This window comes from Dysidea avara, chromosome 11 (genome assembly GCF_963678975.1).
Source record: "Dysidea avara chromosome 11, odDysAvar1.4, whole genome shotgun sequence".
Classification (NCBI taxonomy): domain Eukaryota; kingdom Metazoa; phylum Porifera; class Demospongiae; order Dictyoceratida; family Dysideidae; genus Dysidea; species Dysidea avara.
The window spans coordinates 26100163-26123993 of NC_089282.1; the positions used below are offsets into that span (position 1 = coordinate 26100163).

The 23831-nt window shown below is 39.2% G+C and overlaps 1 protein-coding gene across 1 annotated transcript in view; it reads right to left on the reverse strand.

Annotated features, from left to right (window-relative positions):
* Positions 1-14335: 14335 nt before the first annotated feature.
* The window catches only part of LOC136238542 (uncharacterized), a 33836-nt gene continuing 24340 nt past the window's right edge, over positions 14336-23831 (reverse strand). The window contains exons 15-18 of the mRNA XM_066029089.1: positions 23491-23679; positions 22749-22829; positions 21742-21786; positions 14336-14706 (exon numbers count right to left, since the gene is read on the reverse strand). Coding sequence (XP_065885161.1) covers positions 14420-14706; positions 21742-21786; positions 22749-22829; positions 23491-23679 — 602 coding nt within the window. The 3' untranslated portion in view covers positions 14336-14419. The remainder of the gene's footprint in view (positions 14707-21741; positions 21787-22748; positions 22830-23490; positions 23680-23831) is intronic.

Sequence of the window (23831 nt, forward strand, 5' to 3'; positions counted from 1 at the left end):
TTTTTTACGTAATACTTGAAATTTTTTGTTTGACAGTCGCTCACTATCCCAGAATTTTATTCTGACTAACTAAGTGATGCCTTCAGCCAAGCATAACAATGGATAAGGCTACGGGCTTGATTTTTTCACTGTTCGACGTCGCTTCGTCCCGAGACGTGCCTTTTCGCCAACCGCAGTTGGTTTTTTAAATTATTTTTTTATTCAGGCAAACACACACACAAAAATTGCATATAGTTCATCAGTCAGAAAGAGGGAGCTTTCCCTCACTCACAGCAAGAGAAAAGTCAGTGAGATCTTTATGAGGCCGACCAGCAGCAGAACGACTTCCACGAAGACAAATAAGCCGAACGTAGTAGGGAAAAAGATATAATCTGCAGCGAATAAAGGTGATCATAACATTATATTGTTGATTCTTCTTTGTAGCAAGGAGTGAGGCTAATCTTTTGTGGGTGGTTTCTGCAGGTTTGCTCATTCCTCCCAAAGCTGAGAACACAAGAGGTGTGAATGATGCCCTTTCAATTTCATGCACACGTTGTTCGTAAATCCTACGCTTTTCTCGATCATGAGACCGAAAGCAACTGGCAAGAGAATTGCAGTGATTTGTGCTGGCAAATGGATTAAAACACGAACATCAAAATAAGCTTGCTGATGACGAACACCCCAGAATCCCTGAGCTCTCACATCCAAACGAGCACCACATTCATGCAGTATTTGCAGAGCGATGAAAAAATCGTTCACTAGAGACAGGCTGCAAAGTAGGCTCAGTGGCTACATTTGGACAAATTTCTGACATTAACTGGGCTGTAATATCTCTAACTTCGTTATGGCATAATGTTGGATAACCACCATGGGAACAGGTAAAAGCATGTTCAACTGTAAACGAAGTCCCACAGATACACTCAGTAGGCAGATGGAGTATAGGCCAGCCATAACGGAGGCAAACAGCATCACGGAAATCACTCTTATGCAGAGCAAACCCATGCTCATCAATTGGTAAAGCAGTCAACCAGCTGGACTGATGCTCCCTTCAAACAAGCAAATTCCCTAGCACGCTGCAGATCCAGAGAAAGCTGGGGATGAAGAGCAGAAGCCAACTCTTCACAGCTGTGATGGTTCTTGAGATAGATTTCCTGCTTCAAAACAAATTGCTTATCAATTAAGTTCAGTGACAGTGAACTCAGTTATCTGTTCAATAAGGAGAGACACCAGGGGGCCAGTCACTTTCTGTGAAGAATCAAACTGAGCAACAGATGACACACATGGGTTAATAATGCCAAGACCACCCAAGCGTGAAGGCAATGACAATAATTGTCTCTCAAGATCACCAAATACACATTTACCAGTTAAGGTGGGCAGGAAATGCAAACGAATATTTTGTTCCAAAGGGGAAAGTGACTCAGAAATATTGGGCAAAGTTCTGGAGAGATAAATCCATCTTCCATGGGTAAGAGCAGAAAACGCAGTATGTGGCTGTGAAGTAGCAAATTCACACAACTTAGACAGTTCATCAGACCATTTTTTAACCTTCCCATTCACATATGATTCAACAAAGGCAGGAGATCCCAAAGCAGAACCAAGGTAGCGTTTTCCCTCAGTAGTGATTTGAATGCCAGTGTCTGTAAAAATTGAATGTGCCTGCACAACATGCTCCTCCTTAACAATCAGAAATGTTTTAGATGAGTTAACAAAATAGCCATATTGGGGTCCAATATCACATAACATATCCCACCAGGATCTCAAATTAGTAAGAAGACCTGCTGCTGCAGCATCATCCGCATACCACACCTGCTTAATATGGTTAATCATTGAAACTAAGGCCAAGGCATACATAGCCATGGCCAAAGGATCTCCCTGTGTAGTACCTTCATGTGATAGAATGGTCTCACCCCCAACAAAGAGTTTGGCATCAGTACGATAAGTATTTATGACAATATTCGACAAGACAGGACAAACAGATGGAATGTTGACTTAAGCAAAGTGGCGATTCAAATTATTAAAGGCATTAGAAGCATCCACTAATAAAGCAGCCTGAGTAGAACTGTCATCAAAAATGTGTCTCAAAGCATGGACAGCAGATTCACAGCCAGATGGTTGACCAGCACATAGTTGAAGAGAACCAGCAGATTTTTGTATCTCCACACTAGTCACTCAAAGGATAGTTTTACTTCAGTATGATTCTTCTAACAACTTCACCAACACCAATTGGCCGAACTCCTGGATTTTTATCCAGAGCAATTATGTACAATGCACGTATCATGGACTTACCTTTGTCCTCCTTTGTGTTCCAGTTCTTTTCTGGCGCTGAAAACACAAGGTGTCGATTTGCGATAGCGCGATACGGCTTCCCTCTGTCTGGCTGTGTCATGCTTTTTGCCCACATTTTCTGTAGCGACTGGATTCACTGCAGAGAAGTTTCTTGTACTGTTCTTCATTTGTAATGAGCGGAACATAGCTAGAAACGAAGTGTAAAGGCCACCTCACTTTTCAGTGCATAATTGATTATTGGGGCACGCATTCACAGGGGCGTAGGCAGGATTTCCAAAAGGGGGATTCTGCCCTAAGTATAGAATCTCCACAGCGGGGGTCTGGGGCCGTGTACACGTGTAAACATGTGTATTCTTATAAATTCATTCGCAATAGCGAGTAGAGGTACTTGAATTCCTCTGCCTGAAGACCTGTAGCTACCCATTTCAGTGGATTTGTGTAAGTTAATTCAGTTCTAGTTAACCAGTATCACGATTTAAAAAACTTAACTCTGAAAAGGGGGTTCGTCCGAACCCTTTGAACCCCCCCTGGCTACGCCCCTGATTCAGATGCAAAATTATTTTATGGAATGCCTGGCACCATTCTTTCTTTTAATGTGGTACACATGCAGGGGCGGATCTAGGATATTTTGAAAGGGGGGCTAAGCCAGATAGGGAAATAGGTGACTAGCCAGACATTAGGTGATACCAAGCCTTCTCACAGGTTCCTAGTGGGATAGCACTTATATGTATAAGAGGTATTTTCAATGCAAAGACCAAGTGATAAGATTCATCTAGTAACCATAGCTATTTGAAATAAAGGCTACATTTTTGTGTGCATGCACTGTAAAAATTTAGTAGTGAATTGCTCTGCCACAATACTCACTGCTTTTTGCAGTGAACGTCACTACTTGGTGGTCAATGTAGTGACGTTCACTACAAAAGTAAAATAGCGAGTATTGTGGCAAAAATTAGTAGTGACGTTCACTACTCTTAGTAGTGATGTTCACTAGTTTGTTTTTACTGTGTGCCCCCCTCCCCCCAGGAAATTTTTGAAAATTAGGCTCTCTAAAGGTGAATTTGAGAGTGTTTTCAGCTGTTTTCAGTGGAAAATATTGGTATTTTATCAAGACACACGGCAGTGTGTCGTGCGGCCCAAGAAGCCGGCGCGCAACACCCGTGAGTATATTGACAGGAAGAAAGAAAACGCAATTTTCGCACCTCCGTAGCTCTGTGCTTCCCTGATGAAACAGGACGATTTTTGCTGTGGACATGTCCTCCAACTTCAGCACTCCACATTCCAAATTTGAGCGAAATCGCTTCAAGCGTTCCAGAGATATGCGACTTCAAAAATTGGCTTAGTTTCTTCGTTTTTATTTTCTTATTTATCTTCCTCTTGTCGCACACTTACAAAAACTGCTATAAAACGTGAACGCCATATCCGATTGCCTTGAAATTTGGCACACAGAAGGGGGGATATAAAGGCGCATCTCGGTACCAACTTTGGCTGGAATACGATAAACAGAAAGAGTTATGAGCGATTAATCACAAAATATAACACTAATATGTTGTCACGCCTACAGGGTAAACCGCTTATGGGAAGAAGCTGAAAATCGGTGGGTGAATAGGTTAACTATTGAACCTCAAACCTTGTGTGGTATGAAAGAAATCGAGCTAAAAACCAGGAAGATACAACGAAAAAACCAACAGTGTGTAACAATTACGCAATCGAGATTAGCTAATAAAAACGATTACTTGTCACGCCTACCAGAAAAACCGCTTGGGGTAATGCTTTGAAAATCACTGTACAGATGGAGTAATCATCTTAGAAAGGCTCTTCAATGGTGTAGAAGAATCAGACTTAAAGCCACGGAGTTATAACACGAAATCCAACTTGGTGTAGCAAGTACAATATCGAGATGCTCTAATAGAGCAGTCACCCTAATAGAGCAGTCACCCTGAAGAGAATTCAAGAGATCAACTAGAAACAAGTAACCTGTATAGAGATCAGCTACAAACAAGTCACCCTGTAGAGAGATCAGCTACAAACAATCCACCCTGTAGAAAGATCATCTAGAAGAAGTTACCTTGTAGGGAGTTCAACTACGGAAAGAGATAGTTCGCTAGAAGAAATCACCTTGTAGAATTCAGCTACAAAGAAACCACCATGTAAAGAGTTCAGCTGCAAACAAATCGCCCTGTAGAGAGATCAGCTAGAAGAAGTTACCTTGCAGAGAGTTCAGCTACAAAGAAACCATCATGTAGAGAGTTCAGCTGCAAACAAATCACCTGTAGAGAGTTCAGCTACAAACAAATCTCCCTGTAGAGAGATCAGCTAGAAGAAGTTTCCTCAGCTACAAACAAATCGCCCTGTAGAAAGATCAGCTAGAAGAAGTAACCTTGTAGAGAGTTCAGTTACAAAGAAACCACCATGTAGAGAGTTCAGCTACAAACTAGTGACCTTGTAGAGACATCAGCTAGTAGAAGTTACCTTGTAGAGAGTTCAGCTACAAACAATTCACCCTGTTCAGAGATCAGTTAGAAGAAGTTTTCTTGTAGAGAGTTCAGCTACAAACAAATCACCCTGTAGAAAGATCAGCTAGAAGTTACCTTGGTCCTTGAAGAGAGTTCAGTTACAAAGAAACCACCATGTAGAGAATTCAGCTACAAACTAGTGACCCTGTAGAGACATCAGCTAGAAGAAGTTATCTTGTAGAAAATTCAGCTACAAAGAAACCATTCTGTAAAGAGCTCAGCTATAAACAAATCACCTATACAGAATTCAGCTACAAACAAATCACCCTGTAGAGAGATCAGCTAGAAGAAGTTACCTTGTAGAAAATTCAACTACAAAGAAACCATTCTGTAAAGAGCTCAGCCATAGGCGGCGGAAAGGGGGGGCTTAGCCCCCCTCAGAATGATACCACGCCAAAGTTATCCTCCTTGGTGGGGCTGAAAACCGCGATAAAGTTCGAGATACTCTAATAGAGCAGTCACTCTAATAAAGCAGTCACAGTATTAGAGCAGTGTGTAGCGAGCTATGTAAGGATTTTAATGTAATTTATCAGCTATGAATGCGTAGCTGGTGAGGTGGGCAGCTACTGTCAGCTGGTTGCGACCTTTCTTTTTTTTTTTTTTGGTCTCACCATACCAAACCAGAGACTAAGTCTGGGTCAGCCCAGCCCCCCCCCCCCTCATATCAACTACTTCCTCCGCCCCTGAGCTCAGCTGCAAACAAATCACCTATACAGAATTCAGCTACAAACAAATCACCCTGTAGAGAGATCAGCTAGAAGAAGTTACGTTGTAGATAGTTCAGCTACAAACAAATCACCCTGTAGAAAGATCAGCTAGAAGAAGTCACCTTGTAGAGAGTTCAGCTACAAAGAAACCACCATGTAGAGAGTTCAGCTACAAAGAAACCATTCTGTAAAGAGCTCAGCTGCAAACAAATCACCTGTACAGAATTCAGCTACAAACAAATCACCCTGTAGAGAGATCAGCTAGAAGAAATTACCTTGTAGATAGTTCAGCTACAAACAATTCACCCTGTACAGAGCTTAGTTAGAAGAAGTTTCCTTGTAGAGAGTTCAGCTACAAGCAAATCACTCTGTAGAAAGATCAGCTAGAAGAAGTCAACTTGTAGAGAGTTCAGCTACAAAGAAACCACCATGTAGAGAGTTCAGCTGCAAACAAAAGAAAAATTCAGCCACAAACAAATTGCCCTGTAGAAAGATCAGTTAGAAGAAGTTACCTTGTAGAGAGTTCAGCTACAAAGAAACCATTCTGTAAAGAGCTCAGCTGCAAACAAATCACCTGTACAGAATTCAGCTACAAACAAATCACCCTGTAGAGAGATCAGCTAGAAGAAGTTACTTTGTAGATAGTTCAGCTACAAACAAATCACCCTGTAGATAGATCAGCTAGAAGAAATTAACTTGTAGATCGTTCAGCTACAAACAATTCACCCTGTAGAAAGAGCAGTTAGAAGAAGTCACCTTGTAGAGTGTTCAGTTACAAAGAAACTACCATGGAGAGTTCTGTAATAAATATATGTATTATATTATGATTTGTACATTTACTGATAAAATCAGAAATATTTAAAGTATTTAAAATCTGCTTCATCTTTTCTTCTTCCTGTGGTAAAGAAAAAAAGATAGGTTAAAAAGTCCCAAAGGCGGCCATAGGCCAGCTTTGGGGTATACAAATACAAAAAGAAGTGAAATCTAATCCAAAACAGCCAAGCTGTAAAAAGAGTGCGGCCCTCAAAAAGGCTATGGTGAAAAAAGATGTGAAATCCAAGGTGGTGGCCAAGAAATGGCTGTGATGGTAGGTTAATGGTAAAAATTTTAATAATGACAATTCAGGTGAATTTGGTGCCGCTTGGTCTTGGCACAAAATCTACCTGAATTGTCGTTATTAAAATTTTTACCATTAACCTACCATCACAGCCATTTCTTGGCCACCACCTTGGATTTCACATCTTTTTTCACCATAGCCTTTTTGGGGGCCGCACTCTTTTTTTACAGCTTGGCTGTTTTGGATTAGATATCATTTACTTTTCCATTGTATCAAGACTGATTGCAATATATGCACTGAGTATCATGCATAATAATTATTATGTTAATTTGTAACTACCAAGCATTATTACCTAACGGATCAGCTCCTCTTAGCCATGTTCTAGTCAGCTAAATCATGTGATATGGAAACAGGTATAGCTAAGTAGCAGTACTGTTGAACATAATGACACATTTAAAGATCAACATTAGTATGCATGCTCCTTAGCTTAGTGACACTTTGTTAGCCTTAAGCACCAAATAAAGTGTACAAGCAGAAGAAGGCAGTCAGTTAGCTAGTAGCTATTAGTCCACTATAGTAATCCTTAGCAAGGTGCATGAAGCTATACTCGCATTTATGATGATGAGCTGCTTTCTGAATTAATTTGCTGTTGTAATAGTTAGTCAACTTATTTCTAGATCTGCCAGGTTATGAAGACTGATCTAGCTAACTACAAATGCCAGCACCATAATCCACAAGTGGTGTGTTTATTTCCATAAAGAGCTCTATACCATGTACCCAAATTAATGACAATTCAACTATTGAAATAGTGTGGGCTCATGTTCATCTTGACAAGAACAATGACTTTATTGTTGGCTCCTTTCCTCCTCACTCAAGTGATACAATACTTGATGACTTGCAGTCTTCCATAGACACGATTAAGCAAAAGTATCCTCACACTCAAATCATTCTTGGAGGTGAATTTAATTGTCCAGGTATCGACTGGGAAAACAGTACACTAATAAATTCATATGTATTATGTCACTTTTGTGAAAAACTTATTGACTTATCGCACAACTACCAACTGTCTCAGTTAGTCACCTTCCCTACAAGAGCTCAAAATGTTTTAGACTTATGTTTTACTACTAATCCTAATTCTGTGATATGTGAACCACTTCCAGGCTTGAGTGACCATGACGCTGTTTTAGTATCCATCAAGATTCCTAAACGTGTAATTAAACAGCATCCCAGAACTGTTTACCTTTACAAGCTAGCTGACTGGGAAAAAATAAGAGAGGAATTATCAGACTTGTCACATGATTACTTTGAAATAAATCAAGCATCACCCCAAAGCTTAGATGAAAATTGGTCCTTCTTCTTACAAAATTTACAAGAAATAATAAACACTCATACTCCTACCAAGAAATTAAGTACAAGAATTCACCTTCCCTGGCTGTCTTCTGCTTTAAAACGACTCATACGTAAAAAGCAAAGAGTTTAGAAGAGCAAAGCGTTATTGTCGAGATAGTGATTGGAATGAATATAAATCATTACAAAAAGAGGTAGATCATAAACTAAAGTACCAACACAAATCCTACCTGACAAACCTAACTTCATCACCAGACAGTAACAAAAAGTCTTTATGGCACTACATCAAGTCACGAAAACAAGAAAACAATGGTATTAGTACATTAATAAATCCTATAAATGGTCATATCATAACCAATCCTGTGGAAAAAGCAGACACCCTCAATCAACACTTTCAGTCTGTCTTTACATAGTAACATTCCTGACAAAGGTCCATCCTTATTTCCATCTTTACCTACATTTGAGATTACCGAACAAGGAGTCTACAACTTGTTAAGTACCTGTGACACATCCAAATCCCCAGGACCTGACTCCTTACATCCATATGTACTGAAGGCCACAGCTGCTGAATTATCTCCCATTCTAACTCATATTTTCAAACAATCACTAGAATCTGGTGAAGTCCCATTACAGTGGAAGCATGCCTATGTCACCCCAATATTTAAAAAAGGTTCCAAAGCTCAACCAGGCAACTACCGTCCTATCTCACTCACCTCGGTAGTTTGTAAAACAATGGAGCATATCATCGTGAGTCAAATTATGAAGCATTTGGAGGACCACAATATCCTTTCAGACAACCAGTTTGGATTTAGATCAAAACATTCCTGTGAGACTCAACTACTCATTACTGTAAATGACATTGCAAAAGATATTGACAGGAACCTGCAAGTTGATGCTGCTATATTAGACTTTTCTAAAGCATTCGACAGAGTAGCTCATTCTAGATTTCTCTACAAATTGAATTACTATGGTATAAGAGGAACTGTCTTACAATGGCTAGAGTCCTTCCTTCATGGTCGTACCCAACAGGTTGTAGTAGAAGGCTCTAGATCTTCTACATGTCAAGTTACATCCGGTGGTTCTGTACTTGGTCATGTGTTGTTCCTGATTTACATTAACAATATTGTAACAAACATCAAGAGTGAAATTAGATTATTTGCTGACGACATTCTACTCTATAAAACTATAGCTACGCCCAATGATCACAGAATACTGCAAAATGACTTAGATTCCCTAACACAATGGGCTAGCAACTGGCTGATGGAATTTAACATTCCCAAATGTAATATTTTACAATTTACAACCCACCACAGTAAAAGCACTTTTGCATATAAAATGTCTAATATTCCATTGAATATTGTATCAGAGCACACCTATCTTGGTATCCGCCTCCATCATACACTATCGTGGGAACCTCATGTTAACTATATTTGTGGAAAGGCAAACCATCTTCTTGGATTTCTGAAAAGGAATTTATATAATGCCCCAATACAAATCAAAGAACACTTATACAAACAATTATTGTTATCTTCTATTGAATACTGCTCAGCCATCTGGGATCCTTATCACCAAACAACAGTTAGCAAATTAGAAATGATCCAACACCGAGCTGCAAGATTTGTTCTTAATAAACCATGGCACAGATCCAGTCAACAACACAGTATTACAAATATGCTTAATTACCTTCAATGGCCAATTTTAAAAAGTAGGAGAAGGAATGCTAGACTTATATTATTATTCAAGATCGTGAGAAACTTACTGGTGCTACCAAATCATTGTTTACCTCAGCCAACCCCTGTATCATATACTCATGCCAATAATCCCCTCAAATTTGCACAGCTGCAATCCAGAATTGATTTATACAAGTATTCTTTTCTGCCAAGAACAATTATTGATTGGAATAACTTGAAAGTTGACAACATTGACACAATTAACCTTGACACTTTTAAGAACATTATAGATAAGCTAAATAATTTGTGATTTGTAATGCACATTAGCGTGTTGCCCCTGGCGGGCTTTGCTAATTAAAAATAAAATAAAAGAATAGAACCAACTATACGCTTCCAGTGTATGTTCTATTAGAGTAGTTAGCTGACTGCTCTATTAGAGTATCTCGATCTTGTACACCTCCAATGCTGATCCGGGTCCTTTTTGCATAAACTTTAGCATAAATCCACTGATAATACCTTGGAAAGATGTTTATAAGGTGGTTTTATGAGTATTTGTATTATTGGTGATCATATAAGGCCACTCCAAATAAATTCTCTGTTTCCCGTCCACCGCCCGCATCTAGTTACTGCCAGCTCTAAATATTCCATTCTTCCGTATTCTTCCATTATTTTCCGGTTATTCTTGCATACTGATAGGCTCAGTAAAAGCCATCTTGAAACAGTGTCAGCTCACGTGTCAACAGTGCTGTCAAGTCAGCACAAACTTCACGTTTGTGTTGTTTTTGCAACTTACAAAGGAAGGAACAAGCTTAAGCATGCTTTTATGCAGCCTTTTTGGCTGTGTCAGGCATAATGGCTTGAAAAGCTAGCCAATCTTATAATGAAATAATGGAAATAGACCGCCCGCCCGCATGCAAATATGCCCTAGTCCAGGACGGGAAACAGAGAATTTATTTGGAGTGGCCTAATTATGTTAAGACAAAATTTCATTATAATACTCAGCATATTGATCAAGTAAAGCCTAAAAGTGAAGGGGGGGGGGGTTTCAGCCCCCAAAGCCCCTCCCCCCTGAGGTATTTACCTGATAACTCGCGTGCGAAGCGGGTGCTGGTCCAGAATCAATACGTAAACTCGTTTTCACACCCCAAGCAAGAGCTCGGGGTGTTTGATCAACTTTCGTCATAAAACGTATACTTCCTTTTAAATTGCAACCCACGTACGCACTGGAAATACCATGAACGGTAGCCGGTAGAGATGATGAGAGACACTGAGGCTGAGTAAGGTATATATTATCTATGGTTTTTCTAAGGCTAAAAAGGACACGGGTTGATTCCTTGCTCAGTTCGCCTTTAGCCTTTTCGTTTTCACAAGGAATCGATCCGTGACCTTTTTAACCGTATAAAAACAGCCTGGCTAGTCTCGTCCTCGCAGACCCATTTTCCGGGGTGGCGCTTATCGATTAGAGATTATAAGCGCCCCCTCCGAAAGGCGCTTATGGCTGCGCAGTACAGACTTTACAAAAGCAAGGCTTACCTCAAATCGTCACCTCTTGTGTAGTTATTAAACACCAATTATCACTCGCCAGAGTTGGCGATTTCTCGGACTAAAATGGTATGGGCATTTCACCAGACTCTTTCGGAGGGGGCGCTTATAATCTCTAATCGATAAGCGCCACCCCAGAGAATGGGTCTGCGAGGACGAGACTACAGCCTGGCAGTGTCTCATCAACTCTACCGGCTATCGTTCATGGCATTTCCAGTGCGTACGTGGCTTGAAATTTAAAAGGAAGTATACGTTTTATGACGAAAGTTTGTTTTTTTTATGACGAAAGCTGATTAAACACCCCGAGCTCTTGCTTGGGGTGTGAAAACGAGTTTACGTATTGATCCTGGACCAGACCCTTTTTCGGAGTAGGCGCTTATAATCTCTAATCGATAACCGCCGTGACGGCGGAGAAAAAGCGGTCTGGCCACGCGAGACTAATGACCGGGTTCTTCATCTTCTTGCCTGTAGACTTGTGGTCATGTTTGTCAGTTATTCGTGCATCCATGTGTATGCTGACCTACCAGGATTGCAAGCTAGTTAAAGTCCTCAAGCAACCGTACCCGAAACCTGTTGATCACTTCTTACAGTGCGGACATAGGCGGCGGAAATGGGGGGCTAGGGGACCAAATCCCCCCCTCGGTCTACTGAGGGGGGCTTAGCCCCCCTCAGAATGATACCAGGCCGAAGTTATCCTTCTTGGAGTGGGGCTGAAAACCGCGATAAAGATCGAAATACTCTAATAGAGCAGTCACTCTAATAAAGCAGTCACAGTATTAGAGCAGTGTGTAGCGAGCTATGTAAGGATTTTTATGTAGTTTATCAGCTATGAATGCGGAGCTGGTGAGGTGGGCAGCTATTGTCAACTGGTTGCGACCTTTCTTTTTTTTTGGTCCCACCATACCAAACCAGAGACTAAGTCTCAGCCCCCCCTCATATCAACTACTTCCTCCACCCCTGGGTGCAGACATGCATGGCATTAGGCGCGAGTCTCACTCTTTGCCAGTCTTTGGCTAGCAATCTCACGCCTAACCCTCTCTTTCAGCTTAGTTCTCACGCATGGTCTGCTTCATAATTGGCCCTGTGCTTATTTTTGTACTTTGAGCATGCAGCGACCAAAAATCCTGGAGCTGCACTTGAGTCTGGTCCACATTGCTGGTAGTGTTTGAGGTCTCACTCCTAAAATTGTTGAGAGGTTGGCATCTCTGCTTACAGACCAGATATTGTACATGTTGTTCACAATTCTGAAGCATCTTCTGTAGCTTTACTGGAACAGACTTGTCCTGAACATCACATTGAAGCAGCTAGATCTAGGAAGCAAAATAAGACAGAGTACTTACAGCTACTTGCAGAATTTGATTGTTCGAGGATTGATAACTAATACGAAATAGTTGAAATTAGTGTGCTAGGACACTATCAGTCCAGCAGTATTCAGAATTTCAAGAGTTTTGTTGATTTCAGTGAGTGGATAGCATAGTTAACAAATTTTCTATTAATTTTTTGCATGTACCTATAGGTTTAGGATTTTTTGTTTGCTTGTTAAGCCTTGTCGTGCCCACACAGATCTCTTTAAAGAGTCTGGCTGTGGTCACATGAAACCAAGGTCTCACCATATATTGTAACGTATTTACATGTTTCCTCATTTACTAATGATGGTTCTCTCTTTGTATAATACTTTTTACAGTATAGTTGATTATGTTTAGATCAGGTTTTTACCTTCTTACCAGTAACCTTATTAGTGCTATACAATTATCTGGATCTAGTCTGGGTGCGCCCACTCCTTCAAAAACCTTTTCAAATGTATGGGTGCCGCCACACTAGGTGCATGCTATTGTTGATTGATTGTGACAAATCCAAAATGTTGCTGTGTAGACAAAGACTGTACATGTAGAGCCATCTATTTATTGTTTTACTGCACATGCACATGCAGACAAAATTAATCAGCCACCGGCACAATTATATAATATCCCCCTCATTCACTCATGTGCTTTCTAGAATGCTCTTGTCCTATGCTATGGTTTGTGTCCTCTTATGGTACCATTGATCTGTGCTTATGGATCTCCAATTTGCAATTTCTGTGGATCACATGCTATCTTGCATTAGAGTATATACACATGCTCCAAAACAACTAAACGCAAGATTAGTTATCTGTTTAAATAAAATTTCAACAACAGCACAGCACGATTGTCAACCCATCCAAAATACATACCAGAACCAAGTATAATTCATCTAGTCACTTTTATTTCCATGCTTGTGGAATGCCTGGATTTGTCATTTTCTATTGATATTTTGAGAGAAAAACTTTTCAATATTATATTTTTTGGTCACTCTTTTTGATGAAATAAGTCACACTTATGTACAGGGGCGGATCCAGGGGGGGGGGGGGGGGGGGCTTTGGGGGCTGAAGCCCCCCCTTCATATTTAGGCTTTACTTGATCAATATGCTGAGTATTATAATGAAATTTTGTCTTAGCATAATTATATGATCACTAATAATACAAATACTCATAAAACCACCTTATAAACGTCTTTCCAAGGTATTACCAGTGGATTTATGCTAAAATTTATGCAACAAGGACACGAATCAGCATTGGAGGTTTACAAGATCGAGATACTCTAATAGAGCAGTCAGCTAACTACTCTAATAGAACATTCACTGGAAACATGCAGTTGGTTCTGTTATGGAATTTTTCCAAATCTGCCTGCACCTATACATGCAATGAAATGAATTGGTCTGTTTAAAGGGCTTCATTCATCTACTTGTGTATGACAATACTTAATTCAGGTTCACAATTTCCATTGAAAATGCTCTCAGATTCAATCTTGTATTGTTCAAATTTCAAAATTTTCCACTTTCAACATCATTATTTTAACATGCATCTATTCAGTGTTGTGCAATTGTGAGAGGGGTGCATCATGTACTTGGTTGTTTGTACCTACCCAAACTTTTCCATTAGCAAAATGCTTCAGAGAGCCATACCTATAATCTAAAGGCAGTATATAAAATATCTACAGGCAGAAAATATTATGAATTTTACGTGGAAATGTCTCCAAATTGCAGTGTTTTAGCATCTATTTTTCAAAATTTTCCTGGGGGGGCATGCCCCCAGACCCCCCTAGTTCCAGCATGCTTCGCATGCTGGGAAGTGTGCTTCGCTACCTCTACCCAAGAGAATAGTACCTTGAGTTAGCCCCCCCCTTTTATAAATCCTAGATCCGCCCCTGATGTATGTATCAGTCACATCTCAAAATAAATACCTACTGCACTATAATTTATGTTCTCTATGTCTACAATATAAAATAAAAATACAAAATAATTTAAATGGAAGAATCAAACTTCAATTTTTGAGCCAAACGTTCATGACGATGTTTACATAAACTTTCACAAAACTTATTAAAAACTACTTCACTATTACTCTTGATCACTTCAGTTATCACTATGGCAACCTTCTGAAAATCTGATGCATACCCAGTAGTGGTCAGTTTGCTATGTTCTTCTCTCTCAATGAACTCATTAAGGTCTATAGCAATCCCTGATATGACTGGCTCCAACTTGCAACATAAATCAAACTGATTCTCCCTCAGTGTCCTACTCCAATTAGCATCTGTTGCAAGAAAAACATTAGTTGATACTCACATAGTACCCAATTCAATAACAAGACCACCTTGTTAACAGTGGCCAGGGGTATTACATGCATTGTACACCACTTTAATTATTGCATAATATGTATTAGGAATTGAATTTCGTATGTGTCTTAATAATCTTAATACAGAAATTGGATTCACTACGTATATTATACATGCAGGGCTCAGTGTTTTATGTAAACTTCCAGAAAATGTACTTTGTTTTAAAAGAGCCTCTGTCAAGCATACAAAACAGTGCCATTTCACTAAGAAATCCAAGGGCTCTTACAAGATAAAGAATGCACTTTTAAAGTTTATGTAAATTTTAACAATGCACACAGCCATTATTAAAATTTTTTAGCATTAACATCATTGCAGCCATTTCTTGGCAGCCACTTTTGATTTCACAACTTTTTTCACCCAGGCTTTTAAGGCCGCACCATTTTTTCACAGCTTTGCTGTTTTTGTGTGGACTTCACTTCTTTTTGTACTTTATAAGGCCCCAAAACCAGCCTATAGCTGACTTTGAGGTTTGTTTTTACTCACATTTCTTCTTTTCCATGTAGATACAATGATGATTATTGAAGACAGACTTATAAATGTATTTCATTGCATGATTTAATTCAATATTTGATAATATTGTTGTAATACTCTAATAGAGTGCACATTTTTTTAGGACTTCTAATAGAATATACATAGAATGTTCTAGAACAATCTAGTACTTCTACTGGTAGATCTATGAAATTACAAATGTTTGATTATAAACAGATTTCAACTAGAAATTTCATTTATAAAGTAGAAATTAAGTGAGGGGATCAGCCAAGGTAGCAGTGGTTCAGTGGTTAAGGATGCAGGTGTTAGATATGGAAGTCCCTGGTTCGAACTCTGGTAAGTTTTTTTCGGCATTTTTTGCACACTTTTTTATCTCACAGTGACTGCTCTATTAGAGTATGTCGATCTCGTGATTTTACACTTGCTTGCTTTTTGCTTTATAACTTTGTTGCTGTAACTCTATTACTATTCAAACTATCAAAAGGCACTGCTATGATTATCAGCCTATCTACACACCTATTTTCAAGTTATTTCTATCTAATCAAAAACAGCCAAGCTGTAAAAAAGGTGCGGCCCCCAAAAAGGCCATGGTGAAAAAAGATGTGAAATCCAAGGTGGCGGCCAAGAAATGGCTGTGATGATAGGTTAATGGTTACATTTTAATAACAACAATTCAGGTGAATTTGGTGCCAAGACCAAGCGGCACAAAATTCACCTGAAATGTCGTTATTAAAATGTAACCATTAACCTACCATCACAGCCATTTCTTGGCCGCCACCTTGGATTTCACATCTTTTTTCACCATGGCCTTTTTGGGGGCCGCACCTTTTTTACAGCTTGGCTGTTTTTGATTAGATATCACTTCTTTTTGTATTTGTATACTGCAAAGCCGGCCTATGGCTGGCTTTGGGGCTTTTTTAACCCATGTGTTTTTTTCTTTACTACAGGAAGAAGAAAAGAACTAAAAGAAGAATTTTAGTACTTCAATTATTTTTGATTTTATTAGTAATTATACAAATTATATACGTATATTTATTACATGCCCATTATTCCCCACAGGATATTTTTTTTTGCAGCTGATCTCTCTACTGAGTGACGTGAAATGTAGCTGAACTATATACAGGATGGTTTCTTTGTAGCTGAACTCTCTACAAGGTAACCTCTTCTAGCTGGTCTCTCTACAGGGTATTTTGTTTCTAGCTGAACTCTCTACAGGTGATTTGTTTGCAGCTAAACTCTCTACATGGTGGTGTCTTTGTAGCCGAACTCTCTACATGATGGTTTCTTTGTAGCTGAACTCTCTATAAGGTGACTTCGTCTAGCTGAACTCTCTACAGGGTGATTTTTTTGTAGCTGAACTCTCTGCAGGGTGATTTGTTTGCAGCTGAACTCTCTACATGATGGTTTCTTTGTAGCTGAACTCTCTACAAGGTGACTTCGTCCAACTGATCTCTCTACGGGGTGATTTGTTTGCAGCTAAACTCTCTACATGATGGTTTCTTTGTAGCTGAACTCCCTACATGATGGTTTCTTTGTAGCTGAACTCTCTACAAGGTAACTTCTTCTCTACAGGGTGATTTGTTGTAGTTGAATTCTCTACAAGGTGGTTTGTATGAGGCTGAACTCTCTACATGGCGGTTTCTTTGTACCTGAACTCTCTACAAAGTGATTTGTTTGCAGCTGAACTCTCTACATGATGGTTTCTTTGTAACTGAACACTATACAAGGTGACTTCTTCTAGCTGATCTTTCTACAGGGTGAATTGTTGTAGCTGAACTATCTACAAGGTAACTTCTTCTAGCTGATCTCTATACAGGGTAATTTGTTTGTAGTTGAATTCTGTACAGGTGGTTTCTTTGTAGCTGAACTCTGTACATGATGGTTTCTTTGTAGCTGAACTTTTTACAAGGTGACTTCTTCTAGCTGAACTCTCTATGGGGTAATTTATTTGTAGCTGAACTCTCTATATGATGGTTTCTTTGTGACTGAACTCTCTACAAGGTAACTTCTTCTAGCTGATCTTTCTACTGGGTGATTTGTTTGCAGCTGAACTCTCTACATGGTGGTTTCTTTGTTGCTGAACTCTCTACAAGGTGAATTCTTCTACCTGATCTCTCTACAGGGTGATTTGTTTGTAACTGAACTCTGTACAAGTGCGTTTTTGTGGGTGATCTCACTGCAGGTTGATTTGTTTGTAGCTGAACTCACTAAAGGGTGATTTTGCTTGTAGCTGAACTCCTTGCATTGTATCTAGTTTCTAGCTGATCTCTCTACAGGGTGATTTGTTTGTAGCTGATCTCTCTACAAGTTGATTTGTATGTAGCTGATCTCTCTGCAGGTTGATTAATTTGCAGCCGATCTCTCTACAAGGTAATTTGTTTGTAGCTGAACTGTCTGTAAAGTGATTTATTTGTAGCTGATCTCTCTGTAGGTTGATTTGTTTTAGCTGAACTCTCTACAGGATGATTTACTTGTAGCTGAACTCCTTACATTGTGTCTAGTTTCTAGCTGATCTTTCTACAGGGTGATTTGTTTGTAGCTGATCTCTCTACAAGTTGATTTGTGTGTAGCTGATCTTTCTACTGGTTGATTTGTTTGTAGCCGATCTCTCTACAGGGTAATTTGTTTGTAGCTGAACTCCTTACATTGTGTCTAGTTTCTAGCTGATGTCTCTACAGGGTGATTTGTTTGTAGCTGAACTCTCTATAAGGTGATTTGTTTGCAGCTGAACTCTCTACATGGTGGTTTCTTTGTTGCTGAACTCTCTACAGGGTGTTTTGCTTGTAGCTACTCTCTACAGGGTGATTTGTTTCTAGCTTATCTCTCTACAGGTTGATTTGTGTGTAACTGATCTCTCTACAAGCTGATTTGTTTGTAGCTGAATTCTCTGCAAAGTGTTTTGTTTGTAGCTGACTTCTCTTCAGGGTGATTTGTTTCTAGCTGATCTCTCTACAGGGTGATTTTTTTTGTAGCTGACCTCTCTTCAGGGTGATTTGTTTCTAGCTGATATCTCTACAGGGTGATTTTTTGTAGCTGACCTCTCTTCAGGGTGATTTGTTTCTAGCTGATCGCTCTACAGGTTGGTTTGTTTGTAGCTGAACTCTCTACACGGTGATTTGCTTGTAGCTGAACTCCTTACATTGTGTCTAGTTTCTAGCTGATCTCTCTACAGGGTGATTTGTTTGTAGCTGATCTCTCTACAAGTTGAATTGTGTGTAGCTGATCTCTCTGCAGGTTAATTTGTTTGTAGCCGATCTCTCTACAAGGTAATTTATTTGTAGCTGAACTGTCTAAAAGGTGATTTGTTTATAGCTGATCTCTCTGCAGGTTGATTTGTTTTAGCTGAACTCTCTACAGGGTGATTTATTTGTAGCTGAACTCCTTACATTGTGTGTAGTTTCTAGCTGATCTCTCTACAGGGTGATTTGTTTGTAGTTGATCTCTCTACAAGTTGATTTGTGTGTAGCTGATCTCTCTGCAGGTTGATTTGTTTGTAGCCGATCTCTCTATAGGGTAATTTGTTTGTAGCTGAACTCTCTATAAGGTGATTTGTTTGTAGTTGATCTCTCTGCAGGTTGATTTGTTTTAGCTGAACTCTCTACAGGCTGATTTGTTTGTAGCCGATCTCTCTACAGGGTAATTTGTTTGTAGCTGAACTCTCTACATGGTGGTTTCTTTGTTGCTGAACTCTCTACAGGGTGTTTTGCTTGTAGCTGATCTCTCTACAGGGCAATTTGTTTGTAGCTGATCTCTCTACAGGGCAATTTGTTTGTAGCTGATCTCTCTACAGGGTGATTTTTTGTAGCTGACCTCTCTTCAGGGTGATTTGTTTCTAGCTGATCTCTCTACAGGGTGATTTTTTGTAGCTGACCTCTCTTCAGGGTGATTTGTTTCTAGCTGATTGCTCTACAGGTTGATTTGTTTGTAGATGAACTCTCTACAGGGTAATTTACTTGTAGCTGAACTCCTTACTTTGTGTCTAGTTTGTAGCTGATCTCTCTACAGGGTGATTTGTTTGTAGCTGAACTCCTTACATTGTGTGTAGTTTCTAGCTGATGTCTCTACAGGGTGATTTGTTTGTAGCTGATCTCTCTACAAGTTGATTTGTGTGTAGCTGATCTCTCTGCAGGTTGATTTGTTTGTAGCCGATCTCTCTACAGGTAATCTGTTTGTAGCTGAACTCTCTATAAGGTGATCTGTTTGTAGCTGATCTCTCTGCAGGTTGATTTGTTTTAGCTGAACTCTCTACAGGGTGATTGCTTGTAGCTGAACTCCTTACATTGTGTCTAGTTTCTAGCTGATGTCTCTACAGGGTGATTTTTTGTAGCTGAACTCTCTTCAGGGTGATTTGTTTCTAGCTGATCTCTCTACAGGTAGATTTGTGTTGATTTGTTGATTGCTGATCGCTCTAAAGGTTGATTTGCTGCAGCTGAACACCCTGCAAAGTGTTTTGTTTGTAGCTGATCACTCTAAAGGGTAATTTGTTTGTAGCTGAACTATCTCCACAGTGACTTGTGTATAGCTGAATTCTGTGTAACTGAATTCTCTAGAGAGTGACTTAATTGTAGCTGAATTCTCTACACAGTGCATGACTTGTTTATAGCTGAACTTTCTTCAGTGTGACTTGTAATGTTCTGAATCTCTATAGTGATATATTTGCTTAACTCTCCACATGGTGACTGTTTTCTTGCTGAACTGTCTATAAGATTAACTGTTTGCAGCTGAACTCCCTACAGAATAACTTGTGATGTAATAAAATTCTATAATGGAGTAAATAAATTAGCCGAATGCTCTATTAGGGTGACTGTTCTATTAGAGTATCTCGATCTCGCATTTGCTACACGGAGTTGGCTTTCGAATCATAACTCAGTGGTTTGTAATCCGATTCTTCTGTACTACTGCAAGGACTTTCTATGAAGATTAATCCAGCTATACACCGATTTTCAGCTCATTGCTCTAAGCGGTTTGCCTAGTAGGCGTGAAAACTAATACTTTTTTATTCATAAAAATCGATCGCGTAATTGTGACACAGGTTGGGTTTTGTGTCATATCTCCGTGGTCTTTATCTCGATTCCTTTCAAACCACCAAAAGGCACTCCTACGATGGTTACTCCATCTACATAGCAATTTTCAACTCATTCCATGAAGCGGTTTACCCTGTAGGCGTGACAACAAATCGATCTTGTTTTATGCGAATAATCGGTCATAACTCCTGAACCATTCATTGGATTTGTACCAAATTTGATGCTAGGATTCGCCTTTGGACTCCCTTTCTGTGTGCCAAATTTCAAGGCGATCGGAGTACGCGTTTGCTTGTTATAGCAATTTTTGCAAGTGTGCGAAAAGACGAAGAAGAAAAAAAAACGAAGAAAAAAAAACGAAACTTTGGCAGCTCGTATCTCGGAAATGGCTGGAGCGATTTCCTTGAAATTTGGAATGTAGACTCCCTTGGCTGGCGGGCAACTGTGTAGCAAATTTGGTTCCAATCAGATAAGTGATCACCGAGATACAAAGGTGTGAAAATGACGTTTTCGTTCTTCCTGTCAATATACTCACGGTGTGGCGCGCCGGCTTCTTGGGCCGCACGACACACTATCGTGTGTCTTGATATTCCTCAAATTCATAACAAACTTGGTACGTGAATCCACCATTACATGCTCTTCATTTGTGCCAAAGATCGTGGCAATCACGTTACATGTTTGCATTTTATAGCAATTTTTGCAAAGTGTGCGAAAAGAAATCGAAGCCCCCCCGTATGGCATAAGAAGAAAAAAACCAAGAAATTAAAACGAAACTTTGAACGCCCATATCTCGCAAATGGCTGTTGCAAATTTAATCAAATTTGCTGTGTAGCGTACCCTACCTGGGACAACAAAAATGGTGTGCTTTGGAGAAGGGGTCATGGAGCTATGCACATATGAAAAGGCTGTTTTCTTTCTTCCTGTTAATATACTCACGGTGTAGTCGCCAGCTTTCTTGGCCACACGACACACTACCGTGTGTCTTGATCTGAGTCCTAGAGAAGATTTGCTCATATTTTTATTGTGAAATAAGCACTCAAAAAATCATGTTTTTTTTGTAACATTTCCATTATGTTTAATGCATTCTACAATTAGGCTTGCACTAACACGTTGGTACAGTCAAATTTATAGAGCAGTACGTATGACATTTATTAATGAAAGCTTTAGTACTGTTTTGCATGGCTACATCTGTTTGCCATGATAATTTGTCATGTATGGCTTTTCTATTAGAGTATCTCATGCACTACAAACATTAAAAAAGTCTGAATGTATAAAATATGGCTTAAAATAAATTTATTAGTTTGTTGAAAACCTCAATAGTGACCGGTCACTACTGTACGATTGCATTAATAAGGTTTTCAGTAACAGTGCTAACTCATTAATGGAGCCACTTATTTTTGCTCCAATAGTTCACTGTAATACATATTATTATGTACAACTAACCACAAAGAGGAACACTCCCAAGTGTAGGTGCAGAACTGGAACCACCTAAAGGAAAATTCAGTACATGAATAATGCAGCTACTATGTAGAGTTCTGTGTTCAGATAAGGTTTAACGATTTCTGTAAAAAAAATAATCCTGAAAAGGCTTAGTAGGAAACTCCACAATTATGAAATATTTTTAATGTTGTTACCATTTCATACCAATCCATATGGTCACAAGTATCGCAGACCTATATAGCCAGAATGGCAGTTGGTCAAACCATTCAGAAATTTTGGCAGATTTTCAACAGGCATTATGTAAAGAGTAAGCCATAAGGCAGCAATTGCTTTCTGATCCGTTGGAGTCATAGAAAGGTACAAGGAACATGGTCAGGCCATTATCATCTGTGTTATGGATGAAAGGGTAGATACAAACATGGAGGGGTCTGAAGGCACCCCCATCAGAAAATTTTTTTTAGCTTTTTGACATTAATTCTGGAAACAAGTTTGAGTGAAACTACCAATGCAAGCTACTAGAGGAACCTATGTAGCTGACTGCTCTATTAGAGCATTATGAACCCGACCATAACCAGATTAGCTAGACCACTTTCAACAGTTCTATCCATATTCTCTACTACACAATCATGAACTTGCCAGCCTGGAGAGTTGTGGTAGCATGAGCATGCTATTAAACAAAGTTGAATTAATGTGCTGCATGTGTACAAACAACTTGTGTGATTGTTTTTGTATAATTAAAACTATTAGCAAGAGATGCCTGAAACTAGTTACTACCTGAAACATATATGAACTCACAAACTGGGTAGGGTAATCTTTAGTTTGGATTCAATAAAAGTTCCCCCCTTAAAATTTATTATTTACAGTTCTCCATGGGAAAATTTAAACCATTAATGAAGGCCATTTGTTGACATTAGCTACTGAACAATGTAATTATTGCTCATACGCAACAATGAAGTAATCACGGTGCATCTCTGCCCCCTATCAAGCATAAAGCAATTATGATAACTTACCAACTGTAGTACTCCCATAAGTATGGTGAACATCTACACTGACATGTTGAGCACCACCAACACCTGATGGTATCAAGGAGCCTGCAATACAACACAGAATGTATAAAAGAAGTATTTTAGAAGGCTTCCTATGACACAAAACACAGCTAGTTGCCCAATAATGAGGTGGTCTTACTGATGAGGTCATGAGTATTCACTTCCAATTTATTTTTTACAACTGATTTATTTGATATGGTTTCTACAGTACTGGACAGTTTTAATAGTACAGTAGATGACATCAACCCTTGTTATCTGTACCCTCGTTTATCCGAGATTGTAAATGACTATTCCAAGTATTTGAGTATAGGTTATGTTCTATTAGAGTATATCAACAGAGTTCCGTATATAAATGTATGTACTTCAGTTATCCAAACAATTCACTTATTTGAACACTGCCTGAGACACAGAGATAACCAAGGTTCTACTGTACCTAAAGAGTTAGTAGACTGTAAGTATGTATGTGTATGTAGCTGGTGCAAAGGACTGCTACGTCACTGTAAAGTGCTAATAATAATAATAATAAATAAATACACTCCCGTTCATACTAACTAAATGTATTTGTAGCTTTAAGTTTTATATATAATACATAAATAAAACAAACACCAGCCTCATGAAATAGGCTACTTATCAGTATACATTTCATGTAACAAGTTAAGGTACTACCACTAAGACTACAACATTACTAACACTTAGTATGACTGACCTGGTCTGTATCTCTTAGCTAGCATAGCACACAAGGATGCATTCATTTTCTTCTCAAGCAGTTGAATGACCTTCTTATTGCGACGATTTGGTGACATTTCCACGTCAATTATTTCATTGATTTCTCTTTTATCCACTGACACTGTCCTCCTAACTGCTTCTAAAAGTGTGTATGAGTCCACCACCCAACCTATAATGGATTACACAAATTGTATTATTTAACAAGATGTACTTTAAACTACAATACAGTGACCCCAGTGCTCTCAGGCAAGGCTAAAATTGCCCAGATAAGTGAAGCACACTCATACAATCCCAATAGAACATACACTATGCTAACAGCAC